Source organism: Temnothorax longispinosus, chromosome 1 (genome assembly GCF_030848805.1).
Source record: "Temnothorax longispinosus isolate EJ_2023e chromosome 1, Tlon_JGU_v1, whole genome shotgun sequence".
Lineage (NCBI taxonomy): Eukaryota > Metazoa > Arthropoda > Insecta > Hymenoptera > Formicidae > Temnothorax > Temnothorax longispinosus.
Genome location: NC_092358.1, coordinates 24,713,141 through 24,725,845, shown reverse-complemented (window position 1 = coordinate 24,725,845; position 12,705 = coordinate 24,713,141). Strand labels below are relative to the sequence as shown.

Here is a 12,705-nt window from a genome sequence, read left to right as displayed (position 1 = left end):
CTCTCTTTTTGGAAATATTACCATCTATAATTATTCGATCTTTTAGTCTTTTAATCCTATCATATCCTAATCGTATACTCTAACTGTTTCAACATACTATGAGACTTGAATTGTAAAGTGAATCTTTATTTCTCAAAATCAGATGCAACAGGAAGGCTTGCAGAGGCTGCAGAGTTCGAGGCTCGAGCACGCGGACGATAACGCATCGACCGGAAGTAGTCGCGCTTCCACACCGGAGATGGAGCGCAAGAATTCTGTGATCAGGCGCGATCCCACCTCGACAAATCAACACTCGCCCAGTTCGGTACAAATAGAGTTCCTGCAGATGCACCGGCACAATCAGCAACGGCGCAACGACGCGCAGAACGCCGAGGCATTCTTGGCGTCGCAGAGATCCGAACCGCAAACTCAGACGGAATTTCTGCAGATGCATAGGCAGCAGCAATTGCTCGCGCAACAGCAGCAACATCAGCTGATGCAGCAAGAACAATTGGCGGCTCAGCGAGATCAGTATCAACAGAATTCCGCGATGCTAGGAACCGACAAACCGCCCATACCGCCACGAGGCGCTCCACCACCTGTCCCTATGCGAACACCCAGTTCGGAAAATATGGTGCAATACAGGCGCAATGGTATGTCTTTTTAGATAAAATTTACTTTGCGTCAGTCTTGTATTTAATAATTTTTTTTAAGTATTTATTATATTATATCTATTTATAATTCTGTGCTTTTATGTATCGATAAAGATTTGTTTAAATGTTATTATATATAGATGTGGAACACCATTTGCCACAAGGAAGACCCAATTATGCGCAGCAACGAAGCGCAACATTAAATCACAATGGGTCCGGCCAGTATTCATCGAACGAGCCACCGGTATGGCACCGACAAAGCAGCGTGGATCTTCCTCCGCAACATCAAGGTACGTCATTGTATAATATAAGTTAAAAGTTAAAAGATTCAGAAGGTTCAGAAAGATTCTACTCGATATTCGTCGACACGTGAACATTCATCGTCATTTTATAGAATTAGCACCTCCATTGCCATCGAGTGCGCCTCCACCGACTAGAATGGCTCAGTGGAAAATTCCTCGTGATTCTGGTCAGTCATTACAAAACATTCACACTCGATAAAAGAAAGATTGATGTGAAAATCGCATGCAATCATTCTGCGTTTATACATTTTGTTTTCATCACTCATTTACACCTGCATCTTACCGAACATTTTTTCTCGCATTTGGCAAATTGCTTGGCAAGGGATGTAAAATGCTGAAGCAATGTGAAGCAATTGTAATACATTTATAAATGTATTGTAAAGCCATAACCGAAACACATAGGCATATCTCCAAAGGATTAATACTAACGGGTTCCCGCTATTTGTTCATAAGCACTTCAGAAAATTTTAATTTAATATTCCATTTTGCTGATACGTCTGCACTTCGATTTTCTAACTCTACAATTTATAATTTATTCATCGATAATAACAATTGTAAATAGCTATTTGTTAGACGATAACAATTGTTTTAGTTCTAGCTGGATTTTATAATTGAATGTTGCAATTTGTGATCTCAATTTAACGGAATGAAAATTTCTTAATTGTATTTTTCGTCTGTTACAGCATACGGGAATGTATCCATACCAAATATCAGACAGGTAAGTTCCTAATTCTCAAATTTCTATTAAAATAATTTATGTTAAATTCTTTGAGAATTAAAAGGAGATAGAACATTTTTAATTTACTTTGTGAACCGGAACTGTAACCACTATTATATTCTCGAAGATGTATATTTTAGAATGTTACTAAAACTTAATGCAACTAAAACGTTATATGTATTTCAATTAAGGCAGTTGCGACAATCATAACGATTTCTTAGCGCAATTGTAAATCTATAAATCTCACTGTCTTTTGTTTATAACCCCGAATAATGAATTCGTATTCTTTTACAGGGTGTACAACAACAAAACAATACTTTCACTGGCAGACCGACGTCATTGCCGCCTTATGTCGCTCCGCCAGCAGCTCCGCAAACGACTCCTCCAAACATCGCAGTGGTGGATAATAGAAGAGCGTCAGAGAGTGGATCAGAAAGCGAGCAAAGCTCAGGCGGCAATCGGAAAGATCGCGATTACAAACGAAGTTCCGTATTGAGTAATCTATTCGGAAGACGTAAAAAACCTTCTCAATCGTAACGCAACCTCCGGGAACTTTCACACGAGCTATTAATTTAAATGTGGGTGCGAGAAACAATTTTTCTCGAACGACAAAAAAATAAAGCGAACGACAAAATTCCTACATCATCGAAGATTTAAATACCGTAACACTTTTGCTAAACAGTACATAATAATTTATTTTTCTTCTTGTGAGGAGTATTATAGTAATTTCATTATCAATTTGTGCAATGATTTTTAATATGTTGTACTTCGATACCGCAAACGTAACTAAATATGTAATAAATTTTCGGATATTCACGATCGAGATTGATCGCTGATTATAATCAAAATATATTCCTACTTATAAATAAGTAAAAAATCAAAAGTTATATCAAAGAGTTAGAAAAATATAAATATAAAAAATTAAAATTTACATTTTCATAAATAAAGTTTTATCGTTCAGAAATTCATATTCTTCAAAAATATGGAGCTCTTAGATAACATCGCGAATTATCGAGATTCCCAATCTTATTGATGGATTTTGTATATTGTCTATGCAAAAGTAACATTTGTGAGAGAAATAATATTTGTGTTCCTAAAAATTTAATAATTTAATTAACTGTCATAATCCAAGGATCAAATTATGGAATTCTTTAAATTATGGAATATTTTTTACAGACGTTATTGAAAGATTATTATTAACATTAGACAATATTTCAAAATAATTTTTTTACACTAAAAAGAAAATATACAAAAATATGCAGTATACACTACTTATTTTTGTGTATTTATTAATAATCCATGAAAAAGACATCCTTCAAGATATCTTTTTTTATGACAGTTGAATGATAACAAATTTCAATTATTGTATTGAAAAGAACAAACATACTTTTTTACACTCAATGTTAATTTCTGATCTAATAATAACTCTCTGTTACGATTGTAATAACAACTGAATGATGAATTCTGATGTGCTGAAGACTTACGAGAATATCGCAACGAATACAGTGACGTTTTGTAATATAAAAAAAATTACAATTCCGCAAAAGAAAAAGAGGTGACCACTACCGGGTTTATTTGAGATGTACCTGACTTTAAGAACGAAGTGTGTAGGATGACTTCTGTTTCCGGAGATTATCTTTTTCTTTTTTTTTCCTTTTTAAGTTAAAAAGTATCAACAGAGACGTTAAAATGCCAGAAGGGTGTAATGTTTAAGTTGTAGATGTCATAATATATGTTGCAAATATTATATATTTGAAGACCCACATGTGGGACCAATGATCTTAATGTATTAGATACCAGAGATAGACATATTTTTTGATGAGGACGAAATATTATATATTCTCGAGCGTTATACCATTTCTTATGATAATGGTGATGTTACGAAATGTAAAGTGTATTTAATACAATAAAAATTGTGTACTATGCAGGCGTTTTATCGCCGTCCCGCATGTAGTTATAGAGAGAGTGAAAGAAGGTCAAAATATAATATTATACAAACAAAAGAGAAATTTATTTGCAAAATCCGAACTACATTTATCTGCAATACCTAGGAGATGCATTATTTAATTTATGAACCATATTAATTCATTAACTATTTACAAAAATAGGCGAGTAAATAAACAGCAATTATTTACATAAAAAATAAAATTTATTTTAAATTTTCAAAAACTGCGCAGATTTGCACAAAGTTTTCGTAATTTCATTCAAATCTAATTATTAATTGTGTAATTTTATCTAGATAAAAGACAATCCCCTTTTTCTTATCCTTTCCATGTCCTTTTTGTAAATACCTTTTTTAGATTACAATTCTAACAATCGGTATATAAAAATGTAAAAGTATTTTTTCTTTTTGTGCGTTGATATTTGTTTTTCAAAAATATATATTTCTTTTCTCGTTACCATCCGTACTCGCATTTTGGCTTGTAAGTTCTCATCCCAGCCGTACATACACAACACTACGCCAAGATGGCGTATTTCATTAATGCAATCGTGTAAATATACACATTACGTTCAATTGTTTCTTGGTTACAAGTGCTGACAAGTGCACGCGTCTAACAATGGTTGATGGTAAATAGCATTTCAAAAATAATATTACGACTGCAATATTTACTGCCATAAAAAATTATAACTAGCCCTTGGGCAATAAAAGATTTTACGCACATTTTTCTTTTAATAAACTGTATATTGTGCAGGCGTAACATATCATACATATAAATTTTTCATTTTGCAGAAGAAGTAATACGCCGGCGACTGCTCATAGACGGCGATGGGACGGGAGACGATCGTAGGATTAATATGCTATTAAAATCATTCATAAAATGGATCAACAGTTCCGACGTGGACAACACGCTACACGAAAGAATGCTGTCACAATTGGCACAATGCGAATTTGCACAGAAGAAATCCAGGCTAGTCTCGAACATGAGTCGAGAAGAGTTAAAGAGCTACGAGCAGCTGTCGAAGGAAATCGAGATACAAATAGAGAAGGCCAAGGAAGACATAGAGAAAACTAAGGCGGAACTGCAGGATGCCAAACGCGTGAGGAAAAACAGGATAGAGTACGATGTACTGGCCAAAGTCATTAATGAACAACCAGACCGATTGGAAACGCACATCAAGCTCGATACATTGCAACAAGAGCTGGGTGCTTTAAAGGTTTGAGGATATGTCACCACCTGTATAACCTTTTCTGTTTGAAATAGTAGTTATAAAAAAGATTGGTTAATCTCAAAATCATTTTTCACACGCAGGAGAAGTCAGAACAGCTGGAGCACAAATTAGAAATGCGTCGTAAACAATTCCACGTTTTAATATCCTCCATACACTCTCTACAAGGAATGTTAGACGAAGGTGATGAAGAAATGATGGATGAAGGGATGTGAGCCTTGAAAACACAGATGTACAAATTCAAATATTGTGCAACAATTTATGAAGTAAGTTCATCTCACATTGATTGACAACAATGATACAAGACATTACACGACGGCATTCTGCGCCACTATTTATTATAGGTTTTCCAAATTTCGATAATGCACATATGTATCAAAAAATTTTTAATTTCAGTTTGCTAGTTTTCGGCACATGTCTAATAGTTAAAGACAGCCTAGTACCACGTTTGATTACCTCTTCCTCTGTAAACTTTTCAGCACACATGTGTAGATTTTTTATCGAAGATTCCGATACGCTATCTGCATCTCTTTCGGCTATAGAATGCAAATAATTGTGATACAAATCCTTCTGTAGGACTAGCAGACTTCTGCGTTCTAGTAGCAAACTGAATTCTAACTTGGGTTGTTGTTGCTGCAGGAACAATATACATTGTATTAAAATATGTATCGTTACGTGACAGTCCTCTTTATTGACTATTGTATGTTACAGTATCTACCTCTGTTGTTTCCAACCGTTTGTAAAAGTCGAGGAATGTATGGGAACCACAACTGATAGTGGTTACAACCGGATAAAAAAGCGGGCCATCTGAGTGTGCCTGACGAAGATATTACGTTACTGTTCAGTATGTGCGCTATCTATGTATATATTCTGTATTTTCTCTATTCTGATATATAGATAGATAAACGTAATTTGTACTTTATAACAAAGAAAAAACATACAGTACAATGTACTTTCACTTTACACTGCCTCTTTCATTCACAACATACCATTATTCCTTGCCCAGATAAATATTCGTTAATTAAAACGTGATTAGGCAATATTCCTTTTTCAAAGGCATTCAAAGCTGCCACTTTATCAATGTATCTCTGAAGCCACTAAAATATCAGTGTCAATATTTAATGCATTCACTTAATAATAAATGTAAATGATGCGTATAAAGTTGTAACAAATATAGAGGAGCTTTCGGCTTTTCTATATTTCTTAATCAATTCTAAGACATTTCACGCTCTGTCTACCTACATCAGGGATCTCTTCCGCTATCATCCCTTTGGGATGCGGTATGCCACCCCAGTTCTGCAATCTACGGTGGCTTAATTGCGTCCATTTTGGTTGCGGTACGCTGTTTACGCATTTTATAATCTGCCTCTCCTCCTCCTCGGTAATAAAATTCGGTATGTAACACGCAGTGTCAGGGATCTGTGATTTGCAAGCGGATTCCTAATGAAATATAACCTCCGAGTTAAATGTACGAATCAAGTAACGAGAGAAAACCTCTAAAACGACGGCGTTGTGCAACGGAGAAACCTGCTCCTCGGTCATTTTTTATAATTTTCCTAAATTGTAAGAGCCGCGTATGTACTCCGTGTAAAAATCCCAAATCCCGCGGATCGATAAGTGTCGATGAACGATAATGTAAACAACTGTGGCAATCGAGGACCGCGTGCACACGTGCGCGTGCGTGCGAATGATTGATGAAACTTGACAGCTAGCAGAAGCCTCCGCGCCACTCCGCGGTTGTAGTACGCAGCCGTAAACGTCAAAACGTTTGTTTTCTTCCGCGGATTACATGGCAATGGCAAATTACTAACTCCGTTTACGCGGACGTCGAAACGTCGCGATAAAAAAATCGCTCGTGACAAACGTATCCCGTCTAACAAGCGCGAATTTTTAATTGTAAAAAATTGGAGCCCCGTTGCGACAATCGTGGAATATACACGTTGCCCTGCTGCTGAAATGCCGTATGCCTGATCAATATAGTGTATTTGCATAAAATCGATTAATGAAACCTAAACTGACACATTCTCTGCGGCATGAGTTTGTCAGAGAAGAATACCTGTCGAGTTACGTGTGTCGGAATAAAGTGAATAATAACCGAATGTCAGTGGAGTAAGCAAAACAAAGATATTAATTAAATGATGATTTAAGTATCACGATTTTGATACGTAGTTTGGATACATAGACAGAAATTTGATAAATAGATTGTTTAAGTGTTGGTTTGCAAATATACAAAATTTACTTATAAATTTTACAGACCTTTTTTTTAATGACGATACTTCTAGGCAGAGCAAGATACATACTGAGTTGTATTCATGAAGAATCAAATGGCTGATAAGAATATCAAAATAATCCATCAGGTATAATTAATAATATTTAACTGCAACAGCTTTAATATTATATTTAGACTGATCTATGTTTTTTAAATTTCAATTGAAAAAATGATTCGCAGTTTCTTTTGGATCATGATTTTGAAAGCACTGCTGAAGCTTTAGTTCAAGAAGCTTCAAAAATGGGCTTTCAAAATTTGGGACATAAATTAGGAGAAGTAACAGATCCCTATGTTCAACTAATGTTGTGCCACGATACTGGAGATTATTCAACATTTTTCCAAGTAAAGAATTATTTACACATATTAGTTATTAAAAGTTATTTATATTCCAATTGAATATCTCTGATCATATTGCACTATATGTATATTTTCTTTTAGTTGTGGAATGACTTGTTCTCTGATAATACTAAGCAATGCGAAGAATACAAAAAGCTAACATTTTATTTACACGTACATTTTGCTGTACTACCTAAACGTAAATCACACGCCGATCGATATAAAGAATATGGTAAAAAAAAGATAATACTATATTATACATATATGTATAATTTTTTATATGTTTAAATAACAATTTTTAATTTTTGCTATGGATCTTACATCAGAAATAAGTACACTGAGATTGTCTTCAACAGAAAAAGATCTTATTTCGGAAAAATACAAGGAGGTAATTTGAATTTTTTAAAATAGATTATCTAACAAAAATTACTTTCTGTGTTCTTAAATATTTTCTTATTATTATATTTAATATAAAATGCTTAAATTTAATGTGATAATTTACACGTTACACATTCAATACTTAAAAAATAATTAGCCTAAAGGTATTATTAATGACAAACAGAACAATGCCACTGAAATCGAAAAAAATAGCATGAAACAATTGCAAGATTATTTGAATGGGGATGGCAAGGAATTAGAACATGATACAGAATTACAAACGTTTTATGCACTACCGTTTATTGAAGATCTTTATGCAGATACTTTTTTCTCCAAAGTGTTAGAACAAGATTGGTTAGACGAGTTATCAAAAAATCTAGATTCGTTTATCACACGTCACAGACAAGTAAGCAAACTCATGATCAATAGTTGAACTCTATATTACATTTATATACGATAACAATATATATATATACGATAATATAATTAAAAAATATTATATAAAAATCATAAATGATACGAAATTTGTAGGAATTAATCGATTTAGACAATATAAACTCTAATAAAGCACAATCGCAGAATCTAGTGCAGGTTCATACAACCATGCCAGCAACAAAAACAATAACCGTGGAGTCGGATGTTACGCAAAATAAGATTAGAAAGAATAATGTGCCAATTGTGCCAAACGACAGGGATATACCCATATTTCTAGAAGACCATGACGATGAGGAGCAGTATAGTTTTTTCAACAAAACAAATTTAAAATCGAAGTAAAATACCTTTCCTTCGATATGTCAGTAAAGAGATCGGAAAATGTCTTATTCGTACATTATCATTTACAGAAGCACACAAACGCATATTACTGGAAATCAAATTGCTGTCAATAATTCACGAGAAGATGTATTGTATCCGGGAGAAAGCGTTAACAGTTTGTCGAAGATCATGCACAAGTCAGATAAAAGATTGATTCAATATAATCGTGAATTAGCGTTAACCAAGTCTCATTTATACAGTATTCATACAAATTATGAGAAATTAAAAGTAAGATTTCACAAATTACACGCGGACTATCATAAACTGATAGACGTTGCCGGGGAATTAACAGTGGCGTTGGAGAATTCAGTGAAAGGGCAAGAAGTTGATGTGCAACGAACACTCGAGATCTGCATGAAAATATTTCCAGATTTGTTTAATCAAAACATAAGAGAGACTTATTCGTATGTAAGTAAAACGGAGAAAGAAAGAAAGATCATGGCGTATTCTTCTATAAACTTTTCCTTTTTAATGTATAGCTATTTTTTGATAGCCGTCCTTGTTACAACTCGATCGTATTGACATAAAAACAATTGCGCTGCCTAAACTTGATGTCTCAGTAGCGCCGGTACCTCCCAAATTATTGGATTATAAAAAGATCAAGTTACATCTAATTAACGGGGACGTGAAGACAAAGTTATTGCTGTTACAAGCATTGCGTTGGGTACTGAGATGATCAATAGCTTTTACAATGGCGACGGTATCCAGTCATCTTTTGCAAAAATCTCATTTATATTTTTTTAGAAAATAACGCTCGTGCAGTCGACAGAACAGGACGAAGTCCTACACGAATACATAACTCGCGATTTGTTGGGGCTTCACGGACAAATTGCCAGCGACAATGGCAAATCGATCCTACCGTGTCTGCTGACCGCGGGAGAAGCGTATGCCAGACATCTCTTGCAACAATTCACCGCACGATTGCTGAACACCCTGGCATCCTTCAGATGCGGAAGAGATTATCTGTCGGTCAGATCCACTGTCGTAAATGTGGTATGTTTCTACGTAAACTAACGGATGTAACCGTTCTTGCGATTATTTAAAGTATTAGAATCAGACAAGTTTGGATATGTTTATTGGAAGTTGCTAGAGATCATAAATTGATGGATGGCGATAATAAAGAATTACGATTCTCGGTATTTCAGACCTTTACTTGTCTCGACAATAATTACGCTGACGGAGTGGATCCTTTCGCGTGTGACATGATGGTGGCGATGTTACAAAAACTGTCTTTACGTAGACAGCAACGGATAAACATGATAGAGAGCGGACTGCTGGAATGGTTGATCAATCACCTACACGATAAATGTCGCATCATAAGTTTATACAGGCTCGAATACGCTACCGCACTTTTAATGAACCTGTCGTTACATCGATTAGCACAAGCCAGAGCGTCCAAAATATCTTCGTTACTCGTGTCTACTTTGCTCGTCCTTCTCTCGATAGATCATACATCCGTGAGTAAAATTTACACGCATATTTAATAAAAATATATTTGTAGAAGAGACAAAGTTTGTCCTCTACAAAATTTAATATGTATCTTTAAAATTTTCGTGTCGTTTATTAGTCACTACCGTACATCAATGGAGCACTAAACAATTTTTTAACCAATCCTATAATTAATGAGGAAGCGAAAAGAATTAAGCATTCGAATATATCGGAATATCTTGGTAGTAAACAGAAAACTGCGGAAATAAGGTACATGTATATGCATAATACATGTTTATACAAAATATGAGGGTTCTAATACCAGGACAACATAATTTTCGCATTTAAATATATTTGATACATTTGTAATTCTTTCTTTTTATCGAAATTGCAAATCTCTGCTTTAATATTTAGAATTTTATATTCATAAATACGATTAAAAGATAAAACTTCTATTTTTGAAACGATAATAATTTCGGTATGACAGAAAACACCTAGATTATGTATTGAGGGTACAGAGATATGAAAATGTTAACACACCGCAGAATGACGAAACCGGGGATGATGATAACGTAAGCGAGTATATACGATGCGAGTACAAAAATATCATATAAATTTCGAATGAATTTAGACATTAAACATTTCCGTAGGAAGACTTGGATGTGTTGGAAAGTGAATTAGATGAAAACGATCCACTGCAAAATTATATCGGCGAATTGAACGGAGAAACGTTGCTTGCAATGTGTTACAGTGTTTCTACGAAAATTCCTCAAGAGACTGTAAACACGGATACGACTCTACAGCAAATATCTACGCTCAATCCTATCGACTTTTACGACAATCAACGCAATAATCATGTCTGTAATAAACATCCATATCCTGCGTTAAGGTATTTATATGTACAGAATATATGTCCTAAAATTATAGTTACTCTTTCTATGTACAGAAAATGGCTAAATTGGTACTCAACTTATATTTATAAATTGATATATTATATAGTAAGTATAATATCAAAATGCCTATCAAGCGCGATCAGAAAGAGCAACCATAATCGATACGAATTTGATTAGATAATCACCATAATCAACTTAAGAAAGAAATTAATTTAAGGTATGGAATAAATAATAATAAACGAGATCAATTAAAACTACGCAGATCGGAGAATAGGATCAATGTAGGAAAATTACATGACGGAAAATTCAGAAAAACGGGATTAGAAAAATTGCCCTCAGAAACGATAAAATCTCCTAAGCGAAATTTCTCTGATAGAATACCTAACGATGCAATTTATTTATATGAAAATCAGACTTCCAAGTGTGTTATTAATTAATTAGAATGATTTTTGATGCAAAATAATTTTGATAAAAAATATTATAACACAGTTGTTAATTTAATTTACTTCGTAATTAATCTTGTAATTAACTTCTTATTTTTCGTTATTTCGTTATTAACAGATATATCGATTTACAGGAATAGCAGTGAAACCGCAGTGACATCTTCTACGATTCTTGTATCCGGTCACGAGAATAGCCAAGCAGGTACGTACTTCACATTCTTAGCTGCTATTTGAATAATAGCATTTCCAGTATACTGCCACTCGTTTTGAACTGACTTAAAAATGATGAACTTGGCACATTAAGAGAATAATTCACAAGCAGTAGTATTCAGTGAAAGCTTTACAACTTTCCCTACATACGCAGAACCTTGAGAAAATTGGAGCACGTAACGAAAGTGATGGAAACTCAGATAAATATTAACCAGTTAGATGACACATTTCAAAATTGTTGGAACTATTTAAAAAACACTTTGCGTCGCTCGAAATGATAGTTTAGATTGTTTAGAATATATCATTTAATACGAATTAATTGATCTACATTTTTCCCATTATTTATGTGGCATTAAAACATGAAAATAATCAAAGAGAAATAAAATAATTAATATCTTACTATATAAATTCAGTAAAATTTCAAAATCTTATTTTTACAGAAATGGAGAAGTTCAGTAGCATAGCATCGCTGTGAGTAATACTTTATGCAATCGTTGCAGTTGTGGTTCATTTTTCACAGCTTTTGAATATTTATTTTTTGAAGCATGTGCTTTGTATTATTTGTATGTTTTGTATTATTTGTACATATAATATTGTCTTTTTTTTATTATAGAAACTTACGTATTTTTATACCAAATGATGATATTGAATAAACTTTATATTTATTGTTTGTTAATAATGCTTCTGCTTATTTCCTGGCTATTACAAATCTATTTAGTGACAGAATTGTTTATAGGAATAGTAATAACTGTAACAGCAATATAATTAATGATACTTCATGGAAAAATGATCCTGAACTTGCTAAAGAAGAAGAGGCATTTTTAGCTAAGCCTAAATTATCAAGGACACCTCCGTGAACATTACGTCAAAAAAATGTTGAACATTAAAATATCATATAATTTTATTATATCAAATTTATAGAATTAGATGTGTGTACGTGTGTATGTATAATAACTAAAATATTTTTATTATACAATATATCAATGCCTACAGTGTATACTTATCATAGATAACATACAAATGTAATTTTTAGATAGTATTTAAAAAATAAATACAAACAGATCTTAAATGTGTTTATTTGCTCTATATAACTTACTAATGAATATTAAATAAGT

The 12,705-nt window shown here is 33.5% G+C and overlaps 4 protein-coding genes across 11 annotated transcripts in view; 3 read left to right on the top strand and 1 right to left on the bottom strand.

Annotated features, from left to right (window-relative positions):
* The window catches only part of Kst (spectrin beta chain, non-erythrocytic 5 kst), a 60,522-nt gene extending 56,880 nt beyond the window's left edge, over window positions 1-3,642 (top strand). For 3 of the 4 annotated variants that reach the window (XM_071790471.1, XM_071790457.1, XM_071790449.1), the window contains 5 exons: window positions 143-632; window positions 773-922; window positions 1,027-1,101; window positions 1,618-1,652; window positions 1,947-3,642. In XM_071790471.1, coding sequence (XP_071646572.1) covers window positions 143-632; window positions 773-922; window positions 1,027-1,101; window positions 1,618-1,652; window positions 1,947-2,189 — 993 coding nt within the window. In that variant the 3' untranslated portion in view covers window positions 2,190-3,642. The remainder of the gene's footprint in view (window positions 1-142; window positions 633-772; window positions 923-1,026; window positions 1,102-1,617; window positions 1,653-1,946) is intronic. The other variant, XM_071790464.1, reaches the window with a different exon arrangement.
* A 438-nt stretch (window positions 3,643-4,080) lies between these two features.
* On the top strand, window positions 4,081-5,783 carry Thoc7 (THO complex 7). The gene is made up of 4 exons (XM_071790569.1): window positions 4,081-4,220; window positions 4,384-4,808; window positions 4,904-5,086; window positions 5,532-5,783. The coding sequence occupies exons 1-3, from the start codon at window positions 4,211-4,213 to the stop codon at window positions 5,033-5,035; spliced, it is 567 nt and encodes a 188-aa protein (XP_071646670.1). The 5' UTR covers window positions 4,081-4,210; the 3' UTR covers window positions 5,036-5,086; window positions 5,532-5,783.
* Window positions 5,129-6,471, bottom strand: LOC139820365 (alpha-ketoglutarate-dependent dioxygenase alkB homolog 6). The gene is made up of 5 exons (XM_071790560.1): window positions 6,315-6,471; window positions 6,063-6,239; window positions 5,810-5,917; window positions 5,539-5,637; window positions 5,129-5,453 (listed from the first exon to the last, which is right to left on the bottom strand). Exons 1-5 carry the CDS (start codon window positions 6,360-6,362, stop codon window positions 5,196-5,198), a joined length of 690 nt encoding a protein of 229 aa, XP_071646661.1. The 5' UTR covers window positions 6,363-6,471; the 3' UTR covers window positions 5,129-5,195.
* Window positions 6,472-6,597: 126 nt separating this feature from the next.
* LOC139820312 (lisH domain-containing protein ARMC9) lies at window positions 6,598-12,650 on the top strand. 5 transcript variants are annotated; one of them, XM_071790484.1, is made up of 18 exons: window positions 6,598-6,929; window positions 7,075-7,177; window positions 7,270-7,431; window positions 7,528-7,657; window positions 7,752-7,813; window positions 7,988-8,209; window positions 8,335-8,573; window positions 8,646-9,024; window positions 9,110-9,280; window positions 9,361-9,609; window positions 9,762-10,073; window positions 10,184-10,314; window positions 10,532-10,616; window positions 10,695-10,933; window positions 11,155-11,358; window positions 11,515-11,582; window positions 12,031-12,061; window positions 12,327-12,583. In XM_071790484.1, exons 2-18 carry the CDS (start codon window positions 7,133-7,135, stop codon window positions 12,445-12,447), a joined length of 2,850 nt encoding a protein of 949 aa, XP_071646585.1. In that variant the 5' UTR covers window positions 6,598-6,929; window positions 7,075-7,132; the 3' UTR covers window positions 12,448-12,583. The 5 variants fall into 5 exon arrangements, with proteins under 5 accessions (XP_071646585.1, XP_071646577.1, XP_071646591.1 ...); XM_071790476.1 differs by having other exon boundaries at window positions 6,599-6,929; window positions 7,103-7,177; XM_071790490.1 differs by lacking the exon at window positions 11,155-11,358 and having other exon boundaries at window positions 6,602-6,929; window positions 7,103-7,177; window positions 12,327-12,580.
* The last annotated feature ends 55 nt before the right edge of the window (window positions 12,651-12,705 follow it).

Bases quoted from the DNA above. Each gene is read 5' to 3' on its own strand.
- Thoc7 (XM_071790569.1), top strand. The intron at 4,809-4,903 runs GTTTGAGGATAT...TTTCACACGCAG, and splicing joins AAGAGCTGGGTGCTTTAAAG to GAGAAGTCAGAACAGCTGGA.
- LOC139820365 (XM_071790560.1), bottom strand. From the start codon at position 6,362: ATGACCGAGGAGCAGGTTTCTCCGTTGCACAACGCCGTCGTTTTAGAG. The intron at 5,918-6,062 runs GTAGGTAGACAG...CTGATATTTTAG, and splicing joins TAGCGGAAGAGATCCCTGAT to TGGCTTCAGAGATACATTGA. The intron at 5,454-5,538 runs GTAGATACTGTA...TTGTTCCTGCAG, and splicing joins AACGGTTGGAAACAACAGAG to CAACAACAACCCAAGTTAGA.
- LOC139820312 (XM_071790484.1), top strand. From the start codon at position 7,133: ATGAAGAATCAAATGGCTGATAAGAATATCAAAATAATCCATCAG. The intron at 9,610-9,761 runs GTATGTTTCTAC...TCGGTATTTCAG, and splicing joins GATCCACTGTCGTAAATGTG to ACCTTTACTTGTCTCGACAA. The intron at 11,359-11,514 runs GTGTGTTATTAA...ATCGATTTACAG, and splicing joins TATGAAAATCAGACTTCCAA to GAATAGCAGTGAAACCGCAG.